The sequence below is a fragment of the Monodon monoceros genome, unplaced genomic scaffold (assembly GCF_005190385.1).
Source record: "Monodon monoceros isolate NGI ecotype Baffin Bay Population unplaced genomic scaffold, NGI_Narwhal_1 Super_Scaffold_2, whole genome shotgun sequence".
NCBI classification, from domain to species: Eukaryota; Metazoa; Chordata; class Mammalia; order Artiodactyla; family Monodontidae; genus Monodon; species Monodon monoceros.
The window spans coordinates 73780790-73799192 of NW_021703776.1; the positions used below are offsets into that span (position 1 = coordinate 73780790).

An 18403-nucleotide genomic window follows, 5' to 3' on the forward strand; every position below is an offset into this window, starting at 1 on the left:
TGGATTGAGAGAAATGGGAAAACAGGGTAATGATGGGAACTTAAGTGAGAACAGAAGAATGTAGACAGAGATTACAAGGTTATAGACAATTCTAAGTCTTTTTGCCATAAAGGAGAGAAATGAGGCAATGGTTGCAGGGGAAGGTGGGTCAGTTTGTTTGTTTTAGGATGGACAAACACTAGCATGTATTTATGTTAACAAGAATGTCATCGGAGAGGGAAACTTTAAAGACACATGAGAAAGCAGGGGAGGGGGGTTGCTGAAGCAATACAGAGGATGGGCTTCTAGTAAGCAAAGTGCTGGCCTTTGCTAGAACATGGATATCAACATGAACAAGAGAGAAGGTAAAATATTTTTTGGCAAGGTGTCAGTAGGTGGGTAGATGTCCTGGTAGCCTGCAGAATTTCTCTTCTGATTAACTCACTTTTCTCAATGGATCAGGAAGCAAGGTCATCAGCTGAGAATGAGTTCGAAGAGAGAGAATATATGAAGTGTTCAAGGAAAGTATAAGTGTGAATGGATCAGGCAAGTATCTAAGGATTGCTGGGAAGCATACCAATCCATTTCAGGTGGGTTTTCATGAACTGAAAGTGAGAAAAGACAGCATGGATTTGTTTTTTCCTTTAGTCACAACCAGTGGCTTAGGGCAGACATGTTTAGATGGGAATTTTAGATTTAACCAGCTCTGTGGTTTAGGTGGACAAGTAAGAAAAGGAATGGGGGGAAACATGCTGAAGGTATATGCACGAGAGTGATAATGATTAACCATGGAATTTAACCTACTTAAGTAGGGAAGTGAGAACAGAGTGGGGTGGTCAAGGTCAGTGAAATGTGGCAGAATTAATGGACTGTAGGTGCAATGAGTTAGAAGGATTTTTGGAGTTTTGTGACGAGAGAGTGAGCTAAAATATGAGAGATGGTATTCAAAAGTATGTTTGAAATTGAGATTATGAAGGGATCTCAGTTATTGTTAAAAGCGAGTTGCGCCTTGTGAACCATGTTGGTGAGAGGCAGGGAGTAGGCTGGAGGCAAGATCACTGGAGGAGGTTCATCTCTACCAGGAGGAAGGTAAATCTTGGTTTGTAAGAGTTCAGGCTACTAGGTCTATCCTTGAAGGGAAAGGGGTATTTGTAAGAAAGTTGATAGGTTTCTACCCCAAGATGCTGGATCTAATAGGAAGACAGAGTGTTAGCAGTTAATCTAAGATCTTGACTGAAGAATCTGGATCTGGGTAACCGGGGGGCTGGGTCCCAACCTCAGGTGCCAGAGGCCCTGGGCGTTGCTAGGCAACTGGGAGAAGCCGCCCACACAGGTTCTGATCTTTGGCCCACTTCCGCTCTCTAGCTGGCTTTGACTCCAGCACTGTGGGGAGGACCTACCTGGCCAGAGGGGCCCGCGAGCCAGAGGGCCAAGGTGGAGAAGCAGGTGGGGCAGTTAGGACCTCCAGGATCCTGGTCCAACTGAAGGACTGCTTCCTGTGCCGCCATGAAGAAGCTTTTCACATTATGGAGAAGGAAGGATGAGCCCCACAGTTCTTGCTCACACCTGCCCATAGGCGGGCCAGCCAGTATCGGTCCTCCAGCCCAGCCAGGCTACAACCTTAGAGATAAGGATTTAAAGAAACTTCACAAAGCTGCCTCGGTTGGGGATTTAGAGAAGGTGAAGGAGTATCTTCAGCTCAAGAAACATGATGTGAACATGCGGGACAGAGAACACAGGTGACCAGAGTGATGAAGGGCAGCATGGAGGGGAAGCTGGGGCCACTGGGTCTTCTAACCAGAAACAGGACTTGTCTGGACTACCCCACTGGTTGTCACTCTGAGTTTCCCATAGTGGAGAGGTCTGGGAACCACTGGCAGAGGGTCATACCCCCAACTTTCAGCTTCTTAGTTTTAGAAATGTTCACCTGGATATCTGAGGGCGTTTGTGTCCTTCCCAATTCCCTCCACTCCTCCCACTGCCTTAATCTCCACTGGGCACTTCACCCTTTCCCTATGCTATGGTTTTTCTTCTTTGGTATATACTGTCCCCAGCCACTAAGATTTCCCATATTGCTAATGTACTAATAGGAAAAGAGTAGAGGCGACTTGCCAGAACAGTGATTATTAAGATTTTAAGACTTTGAAAGAGCAAAACAATTAACTTTTTAATGTGGGTCTCCTATGAAAATTTTTTTTCAGTTGTAGAGGATCTTCAAAAAGCTCATCAACAACCACTTACTGCAAAAACAAAAAAAATTAATTTTATATGTTAAGAAATGAAGAGGTTATGTATTTGGCATTAATAACAGAAAATATGTACTATATGTGCCTACCTTAAAATCTTGTGGGGAGTTTTCAGGTCATAGCGTATATAAAGCGTCATCTTTCATTGTAATAGGGCAACTGGAAACTATGATTAGAGGATCTGTGTCAACTTGCTCATAGTTTTACCTCCTCTTTTAATAAAATCAGAGTTATCTATTCAATAATTTATCTGACTTTTATCCTACACCACTCCTCTGAATTTCTTTACAAGGTCATCAATAACCTCAACATGACTTTATTCAGTGGTCAATTCTCAGTCGTACCTGGCAGGCATCTCAGCCAAGTCTCTTACTTTCCTATCAGTAGAATTTGAAATATCGTCTTGTCTTTCAGAACACTTGGTTCACTTGGCATTTCTTCTACTTCTGTGGACAGTTCTTTTCAGACTCCTTTGCTGGTTTCTCTTCATCTTCCTGATTGGTAAATATTTGAGGGCTCAGACCTCGAAATAATTCTCTCTCTGTCTCTCTCTTAATCCTCACTTGCCTGATGACGAGAGATCGTCTGTGACTGTATTCCAATGCCTTCCAACTTCTAATCTCCAGCTAGACCTCTCCCCTGAACTCTAGACTCATATATATACAAACGCCTACACTATCACTTGTATATCTAACAGGCTGTGGTGTGCTGGTAAATGTTATATAACAGGCTCTTGAGTGGGGGTGGGGAGAAGGGAAGAGAATCCCTGATTTCCACCTACCAATGTGATGTCAAGCGGCTCGAATAATTCCTGAAAATTTAACAATGGGCTTGTGAGAGCCGCTAGCTCCACCCCATCACTGCTTAGGAATCTCAAACATCCGCATGCTGCGCTCCTGTTATTCCTCCTCAGATCTGCTCTTCTCTTTCTATAAATGCCAAATCCTTTCTTTCAGTTGTTTAGGCCAGAACCCCTAGAGTCATTCTTGACTACTCTCATTCTTTCACATCCTTCATCTCATTCAACAGTAAATCTTTTTAGTTCTACCTTCAAAACATGTTTAAAATCCAGCCATTTCTTGCCACCTTCAAAGGTACCACTGTAGTCAAAGCCACCATCATATCTTAATGAGAATTACTGCAGTGGCCTCCCAGGTAGTTTTCTGTCTTTTAACCTTTCCAATTTATTCTCCACACATTAGCCAGAATGATCCTCTAAAATGTATGTCAAGTGATGTCCTTCCTTGTCTTAACAACATCCACTGGATTTCCATCTCATTAGGGGTAAAAGCCAAAGTCCTTCCAAAGGCTCATACAACCCTACACAACCTTCACCCCCCCTCCCTGTTATCTCTCTGATCTTAGCTCCTACAACTCTCCCTTTCATTCATCTCCAGTTACCCTGGCCTTTTTAGTGTCCACAGAAATGCCAGACATGCAGTTAGGGCCTTTGGACTTGCTGGGTCCTTTGCCTGGAGTGCTTCCCCACCCAGATATCCACATGGCTTGGTCTCACTTCCTTCAGGTGTTTGTCATCTTATCAGTGAGAGCTTCCCTGGCTACTCTTCCAACAATTGCACCCCCTCTCCATGCTGACATTTTCTGTTCCTCTTCCTTGCCTGATTTTTCTCTTTAGCACTTAATACTGTCTGTTGTACCTTGTATTTTAAGTTTTTTCGTTGACCTCTTCCACTAGCCATGTATGATCCATAAGGTCAGGTATTTTTGTTTTATTTGCTGCTGTATCTTCATCACCTAGAACCTTGCCTAGCCATAGTAAGTGCTGAATTAATATTTTTTGATGAATGAATACATATATATACATACATAGATAAATATAATTTAAAGATATTACTCAGCAATAAAATGATATCTCTTATTAATAAAAGAAATGAAATTACTGATACATGCAACAACATGGATGAATCTCGAAAGTGTCCTGCTAAGTCAAAGAAACCAGATACAAAAGACTATATATCAAGTGACTCCTTTTATATGAAATTCTAGAAAGGCAAAATTATAGCCAAAGAAAGCAAATTAGTAGTTACCAGGTGTTTCATATGGGGACTGGAGGAAGGGGGATTGATTGTAAAGGGATATGAGGAAACTTTTTAGAGTGATAGAAATGTTCTTTATTATGTTTATGGTGGCAGTTATATGACTATATATTGGAAAAAACTCATAAATATGTACACTTAAATTTTTTATAAATTATACCTCAATAAAGCTGAATAAAAAAAGTCTCAAACTCTATATTCTATTTGAATATTTGTGTGTGTGTGTGTAGAAAGACTGAGAATGGGATAAAATCTGAGAGGATACATACTAAAGTTAAAACACTGTTTCTGAAGAGGAGATGAGATTTGGGCAGAGGAAGTAGGTAGAGTGAGAATGGTTATGGGAGACTTCTGCTTTGTGTTATTTGAATATTTTAAAAGGTGAATTATAGTGTTTTATTGAGGGCTGCATAAACTCATTTTAGAAGCATTGTGCAAATGTCCCTGATGCCTCATGTAAGTATATGTACATATAAATAATGGCCTTATTGAAATAATATTCTAAATATGTTTTCTAGTAAAAATAATGATAATAAAAGTGGAAATTTCTGGTTAGGAGAGAATGGGAGAAACACCATGACAGTTAATGAGCAGGTTGTTTTGAAGGCCATAGTGGCCCAGTAGGAATAACACTGTTTTTGGAATAAAAATCTGAATTTGAGGCTTTCCCTGCATTGTATGACCTTGACCCTAAATCTCCTCATCTTGTCAAATCAGAACTATTACTAGATAGATGTTTTTTAAACCAAGATCTGCAAAGCCCCATTGAAGACTATTTCTTATTAAACCAGAGGAGCTCCCTGTTAATGTGCTTTGCTTATTTAGCTAATATTTATGTTTTTATTTTGAGTTCTGTGCCTAATGAGTTTGAAAGTGAATTGAAGATGTCTAATATCTCTCCTAGGTATAAAATTAAATTACTTTTATGGTTTTTATTTTAAAAGTCCCTCAGATCGGTAGGTTGCCTTGTAGGTGAAGGCTCAATTCCAAATGAACACTTTCAGTCATACTACTCAAAGGACCTACTCTTCTAGGTCCTTGTTAAACATTTCTTGTATTTTCTCCATTCTGTTCCCAAGATTTTGGATCATCTTTACTACTATTATTATGAATTCTTTTTCAGGTAGACTGCCTATTTCCTCTTCATTTGTTTGGTCTGGTGGGTTTTTACCTTGCTCCTTCATCTGCTGCGTATTTCTCTGTCTTCTCATTTTGCTTATCTTACTGTGTTTGGGGTCCCTTTTTCACAGGCTGCAGGTTCGTAGTTTCCATTGGTTTTGGTTTCTGTCCCCAGTGGGTAAGGTTGGTTCAGTGGATTGTGTAGGCCTCCTGGTGGAGGGGACTGGTGCCTGTGTTCTGGTGGATGAGGCTGGATCTTGCCTTTCTGGTGGGCAGGACAGCATCCGGTGGTGTGTTTTGGAGTGTCTGTGAACTTATTATGATTTGGGGCAGCCTCTCTACTAATGGGTGGGGTTGTGTTCCTGTCTTGCTGGTTGTTTGGCACAGGGTGTCCAGCACTGTAGCCTGCTTGTTGTTGAGTCGGGCTGGGTCTTAGTGTTGAGATGGAGATCTCTGGGAGAGCTTTTGCCATTTGATGTTACGTGTGGCCAGGTCTCTGGTGGACTAATGTCCTGAACTCAGGTCTCCCACTTAGAGGCTCAGGCCTGATACCCGGCTGGAGCACCAAGATACTGTCAGCCACACAGCTCAGAAGAAAAGGGAGAAAAAAATAAAGAAAAAAAGGAAAAAAATAAAGTAAAATAAAATAACAAAAATAAATTTTTAAAAATAAAAAAATAAGTAATAAAAGAAAAGAAAGAAAGAAAGAAGAGCCACAAAACCAAAAAACAAATCCACCAATGATAAGTGCTAAATAGTATACTAAAAAAACAAACAAAAATGGACAGACAGAACCTTAGGACAAATGGCAAAACAAAGTTATACAGAGAAAATCACACAGAGAAGCATACACATACACACTCACAGAAAGAGAAAGAGGAAAAAAATATATATATATATAAAAACAGGAGGAGAGCAACCAAATCAATAAACAAATCTACCAATGATAATAAGCTCTAAATACTAAACTAAGATAAACATAAAACCAGAAACAAATTAGATGCAGATTGCAAACCCAAAGTCTACAGTTGCTCCCAAAGTCCACCGCCTCAATTTTGGGATGATTCGTTGTCTATTCAGGTATTCCACAGATGCAGGGTACATCAAGTTGATTGTGGAGATTTAATTGGCTGCTCCTGAGGCTGCTGGGAGAGATTTCCCTTTCTCTTTTTGTTCGCACAGCTCCTCGGATTCAGCTTTGGATTTGGCCCTGCCTCTGCACGTAGGTCACCTGAGGGCGTCTGTTCTCCGCCCAGACAGGACGGGGTTAAAGTAGCAGTTGATTAGGGGGCTCTGGCTCAGGCCGGGGAGAGGGAGGGGTACGGAATGTGGAGTGAGCCTGTGGCAGCAGAGGTCAGCATGATATTGCAACAGCCTGAGGCCACCGTGTGTTCTCCCTGGGAAGTCGTCCCTAGATCCCGGGACCCTGGCAATGGCAGGCTGCACAGGCTCTCGGCGGGGAGGTGTGGACAGTGACCTGTGCTTGCATACAGGCGTCTTGGTGGCTGCAGCAGCAGCCTTAGTGTCTCATGCCCATCTCTGTTGTCCTCGCTGATAGCCACGGCTCATGCCCGTCTCTGGGGCTCATTTAGGCCGTGCTCTGAATCCTCTCTCCTCGTGCACCACAACCAATGGTCTCTTACCTCTTAGGCATGTCCAGAGTTTTTCCCGGACTCCCTCCCGGCTAGCTGTGGCGCACTAACCCCCTTCGGGCTGTGTTCACGCAGCCAACCCCAGTCCTCTCCCTGCGCTCTGACTGCTGAAGCCCGAGCCTCAGCTCCCAGCCCCAGCGGGTGAGCAGGCAATATTCTCAGGTTGTTGAGTGTTGGTTGTCACCAATCCTTTGCATGGGAATCTCTCTGCTTTGCCCTCTGCACCTCTGTTGCTGTGCTCTCCTCCATGGCTCTGAAGCTTCTCCCCCACCCACTCCCCATCTCCACCAGCGAAGGGGAAACTTTTCCTCCTTCACAGCTCCCTCCCACTGGTGCAGGTCCCATCCCTATTCTTTTCTCTCTGTTTTTTCTTTTGCCCTACCCACGTACGTGGGGAGTTTCTTGCCTTTTGGGAAGTCTGAAGCCTTCTGCCAGCATTCAGTAGGTGTTCTGTAGGAGTTGTTCCACATGTAGATGTAATTTTGATGTATCTGTGGGGAGGAAGGTGATCTCCCTGTCTTATTCCTTCACCATCTTGAAGGTCCCCCTGTCACATAGGGTTTAGACTTCAATTGGAAGAGTGAAATATTCAGCAGGCGTGCAGCAGCCATGCAGCAGCCACTTCTGGAACACCTCCTGGGAATTACTCAAATGCCAATTACTTTCTCTCAGAGAAAGTGAAATTGGTTTTGGTTTTTGTTTGTTTGTTTTAATGAAAAAAGGAAACTGGAGTTGGAAAGAGAATTAGATCTAAAGATTGAGTAAAAGCCACTTACGTTCCTTGAGACTAAAATTTTGAGATATATATAACAGTGGGTGAAGGGGATGGATCAAAATGTTTTTTAGGATTTGCTATGCTACTGCAAGGATTTATTTTAGGTCAGCTTAAAGACTTTTGGCCCCATATGTTCAGGCTGAAGACTAGAGAAACTTCCTATTACATAAGGAAATTTACCTTTAAGCCAAATTATGGATGTCAACAAAAAGGCTAATCAGTGCTTTTTCTGTGTCATGATTTCTGAGAAACCAAATTAGTTATCAAAAGTTTATTTGGTAAGGATGGAATCGTGACAAAACAAGGTAGATCATTTTGAGGGATATTTCATCTAGACCATGATGTCTGAGGAATCATTTTTGTTCTACAGAAAAACAAAGTATTCCTTTCCAATGACTGGGAAGTATGGGCTCCTTAAATTCATATATTCTTTACCATGAAGGATGTTAATCATGGATAACTTCTGGCTTCAGTCTATCACTTAGCTGACCATCCTCTTTCTGAGTACAGTCTTTCTTCAGCGAGAATGACATAATTGGTTAGGTTTCTGGTTTTTGAATTATAGTTATAGTCTTGCCTTCCAGAGATTATAGTCAAGTAAACTTGATTGGAGTTTTTGTATTTCCAAATTGTTCAAAATTATTTTTATATTTTTTGGGTTTACTCCCATAAATGGTAAGTTATATCATCATGTTTGGATTTTATGAGCCTTGTTCTTTGAAAGTTACTTTATTTTCAAGTCCTTGTGGGCTACATTTTGCTACTCTTAGTGTCAATAACAGTTCTGTTTAGGTACCCATAAAGTACTTCTGAGGACCTAAAATGAAGTGGGAAAATGGCATCTAAAATCTTTTGTTCGGGACCTGGGCTACCTGTATATAGATTTTGTATTATGAAATTATCTTAAAATAAGGATATAAAGACATCACCTTCACAAATAAATAAAAGTTTGTTGAGGGTTAGTCCAGGCTAAAAGCTACAAAGTTTAAATGGAGCTCATTAGTATCTGTCATACCTCATGACTATATGCTTGGTTTCTGGGAGGCTACATAGAATATGGTTCTTTGAGAAGTAGAAATTATTTTAATAACTGAAAATTAGGTTGGGATCTACAACTTAAAGAGTACTTAGGCTTTCATCTTTGTGTTCACTTCTTAGATGGAGATGACAACTTTAATAGCTGAGCAAAGAGAAACACACACTTAGGTGCAGTATGCCATGCAATAGGCAAACATAGGCAATGTCTTTTCCTCCTGTTATCTGGCACATGTATCTTAGGCTTTAGAGATCATTTCTAGACATAATTGGATGTCTAATTTTATCATTCTCCAAGGCGCATACTCCATTTTGGTGTTTGAAAAAACCTATTGTTTAATGCATAGTTAAATTTTCTTTGAAGTGAAACCAGTTAAATATTTGATCTTCAGGCATTTGCACAGCTCTTTTAATTCAGTAAAAAGCAATTATAATTAATTAAATTTTGTGTAAATATAAATAAGTACACAAAGCAAATACCTTAATAATATATGATCTGGCATGTTCTTGGGCATAGCAGATAACTTCTCAAAGTAAGACTTATCTATAACTTTGTGTTTCATTATATTGATACAGAACAGCTTTGCACCTGGCCTGTGCTAATGGATATTCAAATATTGTATCTCTCTTGATTGAGAAACAGTGCAAAGTAAATGTCTGGGATGGTGAAAACAGATCTCCATTGACTAAGGTGTGCTGATTTTTCCTTTTCAATTGAATTACATTTGAGTTCTTCTCCTAGTTAACCTTTGTTATATTTCATATTTTAAAACATAGTATTAAACATTAGTTTAATATATCAGATCCTAAATAGTAAATTGGTTACCCGTCTATTCTTTTTGTACTGACAGGCAGTACAGTGTGACAAGGAGAGTTGTGTTACTATTCTTCTAGAACATGGCGCAGACCCAAACCTGGTGGATTTATATGGCAATACTGCTCTTCATTATGCTGCTTGTCATCAAAGTGACTCATTAGTTGCAAAATTGCTTGAACACAAAGCTAATCTTGAAGCTCAAAATAAGGTAGTCTTCTATTAAAAACAATACATTATATTTTAGAAAGCAGTAAAAGAAGGTATTCATTGCAGATAATTTGTATCTGTTGAGACACATGTTATATAAAACATGAATTTTACAAAATGAAATTAGGGAGAAGGAGAAGAAGAATGAGATTATCAAATACTGATAAGGTTTTCCTTTTTAAAAAAACCTTTCTCCATTTCATTTCAGATTATAATCTTGACCTCCAAAGCAACATGAGTTTTAACAATTATAACTGTTCAAAGAAGTACATCACATGAGAAATACTTGATTTCCTTATAAATGAACATTGATTAAAAATCATGAAGACTATGTCCTTTTATATGTTATTTGTATACTCGTGAATAATTAGAGTAAAATTAGAAAATCACTTGTTATACTAAAAGTAATCCAAGTCACCTATTAAGACTATGGATAACTGATTAATATATGTTTTTAAGCTTCCTAACACTTTAGTTCACTGATACTTTATATGCATGACAGGCCAAAATAAGTGCCAGCCTTGGAAGTTTAAATGAAACCCTAGGAAACTCAGCTGTAACAACATTACAAAATGTGAATTGATGGTTCGCAATACTTATGTTAAATTCTAGGTGCTCAGTAATTAAATACTCCTGAGTGCTCTCGCCCACAATTTGAATTAAGCCTAAAGCAGAAACTTCAATTTTATTTTTTGACTGGCCAACTATATTTTATTTTAGTATTATTTATTTATTTTTATAATTTTTATAATTTTATTTTGATTTTTTGACAGGCATATATATATTCTTTTTTAGATTCTGTTCAATTATAGGTTATTACAGAGGTTTCTTATAAGCATACTTATTTTTTAAATTGAACTTAAATTAAAAGGCATGGAATGTTGGTATAATATTTTAAATAATCATTTTGAAATAATTTTTCCAGGATGGGTATACTCCACTTTTACTTGCCATTACTGAAAATAATGCAGAAATGGTAGAATTTCTTCTGAAGAGTGGGGCAGATGTGAATGCTTCAGATAAGAATCAAAGGTATAATTAATGTTAAATAAGAGCATATAACTATAGTTATCTAACAGGAATATATACACATGCACACATATGTTAAATTCTAGGTGCTCATTCCTTAAATACTCCAGGCTGCTCTTGACCTCAGTGTGAAGTAAGCCTATATATATATCATATATGTATATATGAGACATATTTTTGAAACTGAAAAGATTTGGCCATATGATTTTGGACAAATTACCTAGATTCCCAGGATCTATTTCTCTATCTGCAAAGTCAAACAGTTGGGCCAGATTGGTATGTAATTATTGCTATTATTTTTTTTTTAACATTAGAATCTTACACAGAAACTCAATCTCTAAATCCCAGATGCTGTAGTTAAATGGGGATAGGGTACCCAGAGTCCCAGACACTCCCCTCCATAGAATTTTTGAGACATCTCCTGGAAAACACTAGTGTTCCCAGGAGCAGGGGTTGAAAACCACTGAGCTAGCTGCTTCCTAGAGACTCTTATCTTTAGACTTCATGATGTGATCTGTGATTAGCACACCTTTTTGAGTAGATCTGCCCCACATTTTACATTCTTGCCCCAACTCTTTTCCTGATCATACATTTAAACAGTAAATTTAGAAGACTCATTTTTTAAAAAGTACAAGACATGGTTAAGATTCATAAATGGACACATTTATATCTCTTGCTCCAGAACAGCCCTTATGATTGCTCTCAGTGATGAACCAACAAGTTTAGTCAGTCTTCTTCTTCAGCAAGAGGTGAACCTATCTTGTCAAGATATTTATGGATTCACAGCTGAGGAATATGCTTCTTTCAATGGTTTTACTGTGTAAGTGATACTGCATAACTTTTAACAATTGTGTGGAATTTGAGCATAAGGAAAGAAACATGAACCCCAAAGTACAAAGCACACAATAGGGGTAAACACATGAAGAACTCTGGACCCATGGATCCAGGAATGCTTGATTTTCGCTGTCAATATAAGAACAGCAATATAGGACCTAATCAATATAAGAACTGCAGGTAGGCTGAGTCTACAGATTAATAAATTCCCAGTGGCATGGGAATTTGAAGTATGCCAGAACAGGGATTCCAGCAACTAGTGACATACCATTAATAAAACATATGGGCAATAGAGGAGACTGGCAGTGATGGCTGGGTAGAAAGACCCTGAGTGCACCTCCTCTCATGGGTATACCCAAATTACAACTATTTACAAAACAATCATTGATGAAAAAGACTGGAATTTACCAGAAAAGATCTTCTACAACTAAAGATGTAAAGAAGGAACCACAACTAGATGGGTAGGAGGGGCAGAATCATGATATAGTCAAGTCCCATACCCCAAGGTGGGTGCCCAACAAGTGGGAGAATACTTACAATTGCAGAGGTTCTCCCAAGGGAATGAGGGGTCCAACCCAACATTGGGCTTCCCAGCCTGGCGGTCCTGCACCAGGAAGACAAGCCACCAGAGCATTTGGTTTTAAAGGCCAGCAGGGCTTATTTTTACGAGTCCCAGAGGGCTGGGGAGAATAGAGACTTCTCTCTTAAAGGATGCGCACAAAGTCTCACACTCTCCAGGACCCAGGGCAGAAGCAGTAATTTGAAAGGAGCCTGGGTCAGACCAGCTGCTGTTCTTGGAGAGTCTCCAGGAGAGGCAGGAGGCAACTAGAGTTCACCCTGGGGGCACAGACACTGGGGGCAGCCATTTTGGGAGCTTGTTCTACCACATGGACACTGGTGCTGGCAAGCACCATTCTGGAATCATTCCTCTAGCTTATTGGCCTCAGGATGCAGTGCTGCCCTGGCCCAACAGTCTGTAGGCAACAGTGCTGGATGCCTCAGGTCAAGCAATTAATTAACTGGGCAGGAACACAGCCCAACCCATAGCAGACAGGCTACTTTAAGACCTCCTGAGCCCACAGCTGCCCCTCGACAGGGCCCTGCTCACCAGAAGGCCCAGAACCCAGGCCCACACTCCAGTGCATAGGCACTAGACCTGGGACCCCCAGGGCCCTCCAGCCAGAGACCCTAGGACCCAGCTCCACCCACTAGTGGGTAGACACCAGCCACAAGACAACTGCAGCCCTGTAGCCTGTGGACCTGGCCCACCACTAGCAGGCCAGACCCTGCCCAGGGACCTGGTCCCACACACCAGCAAGCATGTTCTAGCCTTGGGACCAACCTCACCCACCAGCAGGCAGACAGCAGCCACAAGACAACCACAGCACTGCAACCTACAAATCCAGCCCCTCCACCAGCAGGCCAAATCCTGCCCTGTGACCAGCTGGGCCCTGGTCCCACCTACTACTAGGCCAACACAAGCTTGAAGACACCCTGGACCCTGTAGCCAACTGTGTCAGGAAGTGGCCCCACCCACCAGCAATTTGACACCAGCTCTGGGACTCCTGGGACCTGCAACCAGTCCCCAGGATCCAGCTCTGCCCAGCAGTAGGCTTGCACTAGCCCCAAGACCTGGTTTCATCCACCAGTGGGCAGGCAATAGCACCAGGGTCTTCTGGACCCTGACTTTGCCCACTAGGGAGACAGCACTAGCTACAGGGCCCCCCAGGATTCTATAGTCAGCCACCTCATAACCTGGCCCTGCCAACCACAGGGGCAGGGCCTGGCAACGAACCAGACCAGGGGCCAACCAAGCCTACAAGACTGCCCATAGAAATCAGCCTGCCACAATAGAAGGACTCATATAGCCCACATAAGGGGCACCCCTAGAGCATATAGCTATGGTGACAAGAGGAGAGTGCACTGCTGGGATGCACAGGCCTACAAAAAGGCCACTTATCCAAGGAAATGTAACCAACCTACCAGATACAGAAAAATAAAAAGTGAATTAGGCAAAATGAGGTAAAAGGGAACATGTTCCAAATGAACGAATAAGATAAAATCTCAGAATAACTAAGTGAAGTAGATAGGGAATCTACCCGAGAAAGAGTTCAGGGTAGTGATTGTAACAATGATCAAAGAACTCAGGAGAAGATGGATGCACAGACTGAGAATTTAGAAGTTTTTAACAAGGTGTTAGAAAATATAGAACAGCCAAACAGAGTCGAAGAATACAATGACTGAAACGAACAATCAAGTAGAAGGTATCAACAGTAGACTAAATGATACAGAGGAATGGATCAGTGAGCTGGAAGATAGAGTAGTAGAAATCACTGATGCTGAACAGAAAAAAGAATGAAAAGAGTTTAAGAGATCTCTGAGACAACATCAACCACACTAATATTCACATTATAGGGGTCCCAGAAGGAGAAGAGAGAAAGGGGCTGAGAATATATCTGAAGACCTAATAGCTGAAAACTTCCCTAACGTGGAAAAGGAAACAGCTTCCAAGTCCTGGAAGGGCAGAGAGTCCCATATGGATTAACCCAAAGAGGAACACACCAAGGCACACTGTAATCAACATGGCAAAAACTAAAGATAAAGAGAGAATATTAAAAGCAGCAAGGGAAAAACAACAAGTTACATACAAGGGAACTCCCATAAGGCTATCAGCTGACTTTTCAGCAGAAACTCTGCAGGCCAGAAGGGAGTGGCACAATATATTTAAAGTGATGAAAGGGAAAAACAAGGCCTTCATTCAGATTTGATGGAGAGAACAAAAGTTTTACAAAGAAGCAAAAGGTAAAAGAGTTCAGCACCACCAAACCAGTTTTGCAAGAAATGTTAAAGGAACTTGTCTAAACAAAAAAGAAAAGGCCACAACTAGAAACATGAAAATTATAAAAGGAAACAACAAATCAGTAAAGGCAAACATACAGGAAAGGTAGGAAATCATCCACGCACAAACCTAGTAAGAAGGTTAAAAGACAAAAGTAGTAATATCATCTATATCCACAATAAGCAGTTAAGAGATACACAAAACAATTAAATATAAAACATGATATCAAAAATAGTAATTGTGAAGGGAGTAGAATAAAAATGTAGGGTTGTTAAAATGCATTTGAAATGTAGAGATCAGCAAATGGAAATCAAAAGAAAGCTGCATAGCAATACTGATACCACACAAAAGGGACTTTGAAACAAAGACTGTTACAAGAGTCAGAAAAGGACATTACATAAAAATCAAGGGATCAATCCAAAAAGAAGATGTAATAATAGTAAATATATGTGCATACAACATAGGAGCACCTAAATACATAAAGCAAATATTAACAGACATAAAGGAAGAAATAGACCGTAACATAATAATAGTAGGGTACTTTAACACCCCACTTATATCAATGGACAGATCATATTCAGACAGAAAATCAATAAGGAAACACTAGCCTTAAATGACACATTAGACCAGATCAACTTAATAGATATCTAAAGAACATTCCATCCAAAAGCAGCAGAATACACGTTCTTTTCAAGTGCACATGGAACATTCTTCAGGATAGATCATATGCTAGGCCAAAGCAAGCCTCAGTAAATTTAAGAAAATTGAAATCATATCAAGAATCTTTTCTCACCATAATGCTATGAGACTAGAAATCAACTACAAGAAAAAAACTGCAAAAAACACAAACACATGGAGGCTAAACAGTATGCTACTAAACAACCAATGGCACTGAAGAAATCAAAGAGGAAATCAAAAAATACTTGGAGACAAATGAAAATGAAAAAAACCACAGCGAGATATCACCTGAATGAAGAAAAAGTGGTATATATATATATACAATGGAATACTACTCAGTCATAAAAATGAATGAAAATTTGCCATTTGCAATACATGGATGGATTTGGAGAGTATTATGCTTAGTGAAATAAGTCAGAGAGAGACAAATACTATATGATATCACTTATTTGTGGAATTTATAAACAAACTAGTGAACATAACAAGAAAGAAACAGACTCACAGACATAGAGAAAAAACTAGTGGTTACCAGTGGGGAGGGGAAAGGGGGCAGAGGCAAGATACGGGTAGGGGATTAAGAGGTGCAAACTACAGTGTATAAAATAAATAAGCTACAAGGATATATTGTATAGAACAGAGAATATAGCCAATATTTTACAAAAACTATAAATGGAGTATAACCTTTAAAAATTGTGAATCACTATGTTGTACACCTGTAACTTATATAATATTGCACATCAACTACACCTCAATAAAGAAAATAAATGTATGGACAATAGAGTTGGGCAAAAGATGATTAATCCACACAAGCCCCTTTCATTGTTTTTACATATTAGTAATGTAAATATTTTGTTTGTTTTGAATATTATTGTTAATTTGTTATTAGCTAACTATAGTTTAAGTTTTCAGAATTCTTAAGTATATTCTCATTATACCCAAAAGATAAAACTTTTCATGATGAACATGAATTTCTGATTTTCATAGTCAATGAGAAATAAGATGCAATGAACAGAAATTATTTTATAGCTAATGAATTTAAACAACATATAGAATATGTTCTTTATAATTTTAAGGGCAATTTTAAATTATGCATAGATATTTTTTCTAGTTTATTGTTTTCTTATTCTTCTTCCATCTACTTTATTTACATTTTAACAATACCTTTTAATCATTAATTTCATATGAAAATCACGGGGAGAGAGAACGAGAAGGGGAGAGGGAAAGTAAAATAATTTTCATATATACATTCAGATGTTTATTTTAAACGTCTTAATTTAATTGAACTTTAGAAAATAAGGAATTCATAATCTATTAAATATGTCAACCATAATTGAATACAGTATTTCCATCTTTGCAATATTGGACATGTGTACTTTGTTTTACCTTGGTATAAGCAAACCATATGTTTAAAAATTTAAATAAAATAAAGAGATAAATTACTGGTGAATATCTGTAGTATAAAAAGGATTATTTGCTTTATAACAGGGGTTCCTAGCTGTTCATTCATCTCTTAAAAACTTTGGATATATGAAACTAGGAGACACATATATCTGTACAATAATATATTTATTGGTCTGAAAACAGCACTTATTTATCTAAATAACTTGTTTACATCTATATATCTTATGAAGCTATTATTGGGTAGGTAGATCAGTAGGAAATTTCACAATCTTCTTTCATCTCCCCTAAGTGGTTTTTAGAACATTCTTTTTGTAGTTTGCTCCATCACTAATTTAAGAATAAATGAGTATGGAATTTTCATCATCTCAATATTACTTTAATATCGCCAATGTTGAAAATTCTAAGAGCATTATATTACTTTTCTTTTTTCCAAAGAGGTAAAAGGGAAGAGAGGTAATTTCCTAATGACTAAGCAATTACATTTAGGATGTGAAAACTATCAGCATATAATAAAAATTGCAAATGACTTTAAGCTGCAATCTAATGCCCCCATCCTCTTTTTTGTTTTTGCCCTTCTTTTGTAATGGTAACTAAGCTTTCTGTAATTGTGACTTTTGTTGGTTAAGTAGCTATTGCCTATCTACCATAGTGAGTACACAGCCTCTATTTTTAGTATCATTTGTTAGCTCTCTTTCCTGGTACATAAGGTCTACTGCTTTATTCAGAGTGGAAACATAGAATAAATATGTTTCTCATATACATAGTTTTTTAAAAATAAGTGAAACTGTCTCAAATGAGGGAATTATATTTAGACATTTATTTTACAGTTAGCTTTACCCCATACATTGCCTCATTCCTTTCACTGAAATTCTGAAATCATATGTCTATTAATGAGTGGCTAGAATGGGCTTTTTTCAGGCATGGAGAAAAGGTTTATTCTTTACTGGATATGGTTCAGTCTTAGACTGAGTTAAATGTCTTCACTTTGTCAATTTACTGTTAAGCCCAAGTGTTATGAGCTGAACTGTGTTCCCCCCAAATTCATGTTAAAGTCCTTTCTCACAGTGCCACAGATTTTGGATAAATACATTTGGAGAAAGGGCCTTTAAAGAGTTGTTAAGTTAAAAATGACTGTGCATTAGGGTGGTCCCTCATCCAATTTGACTGGTGTCCTTATAAGAAGAGGAGATTAGAGGGACAATTTATGTGAAGAGGCAGCAAGAGGACAGTCATCTACTAGCCAAGGAGAGAGGCCTGGAACAGACAGATCCTTCCTGTGGTCCTCATAGGAAACCAGCCCTACTGGCACACTTGATCTTGGACTTCCTGCCTCCAGAACTGCAAGTAAATAAATTTCTGTTGTTTAAACCACTCAGTCTGTGGTATTTTGTTATGGGAGCCCTAGCAATCTAATACACCAAGTATAACTTAAGCCACTTTTTCTACCTTGCCAGTGGCTTATCTGTGGTTATAGGAAAAAAAGAAGTGCCAGAAAATGGGAGTATGTGAAATAAAAATGGCATCTATTGATGGAGTTGGCTTGAGAGGAGGCTTGAGGTCAGCTGTGTGTGATATGCTTGGAAAGGCATTAGCTAATGTCTACAGTTTTGACTTGATAATTAGGTATCATGAATTGAACTGAATATTTATGAATGCTGGAATTCATATATATTTTCTCTTTGTGGATAGATATCACCAATTAATTGCTAATTATGAAAAGAAGAATGTTAAACAG

The 18403-nt window shown here is 39.0% G+C and overlaps 1 protein-coding gene across 1 annotated transcript; it reads left to right on the forward strand.

Moving 5' to 3' along the window:
• Positions 1-1485: 1485 nt before the first annotated feature.
• Positions 1486-17926, forward strand: ANKRD7 (ankyrin repeat domain 7). The gene is given in 8 exon segments (XM_029232912.1): positions 1486-1531; positions 1583-1718; positions 9440-9554; positions 9715-9888; positions 10813-10919; positions 11599-11689; positions 11691-11736; positions 17811-17926. Coding segments are annotated over 8 exon segments (783 nt in total). The 3' UTR covers positions 17879-17926.
• The last annotated feature ends 477 nt before the right edge of the window (positions 17927-18403 follow it).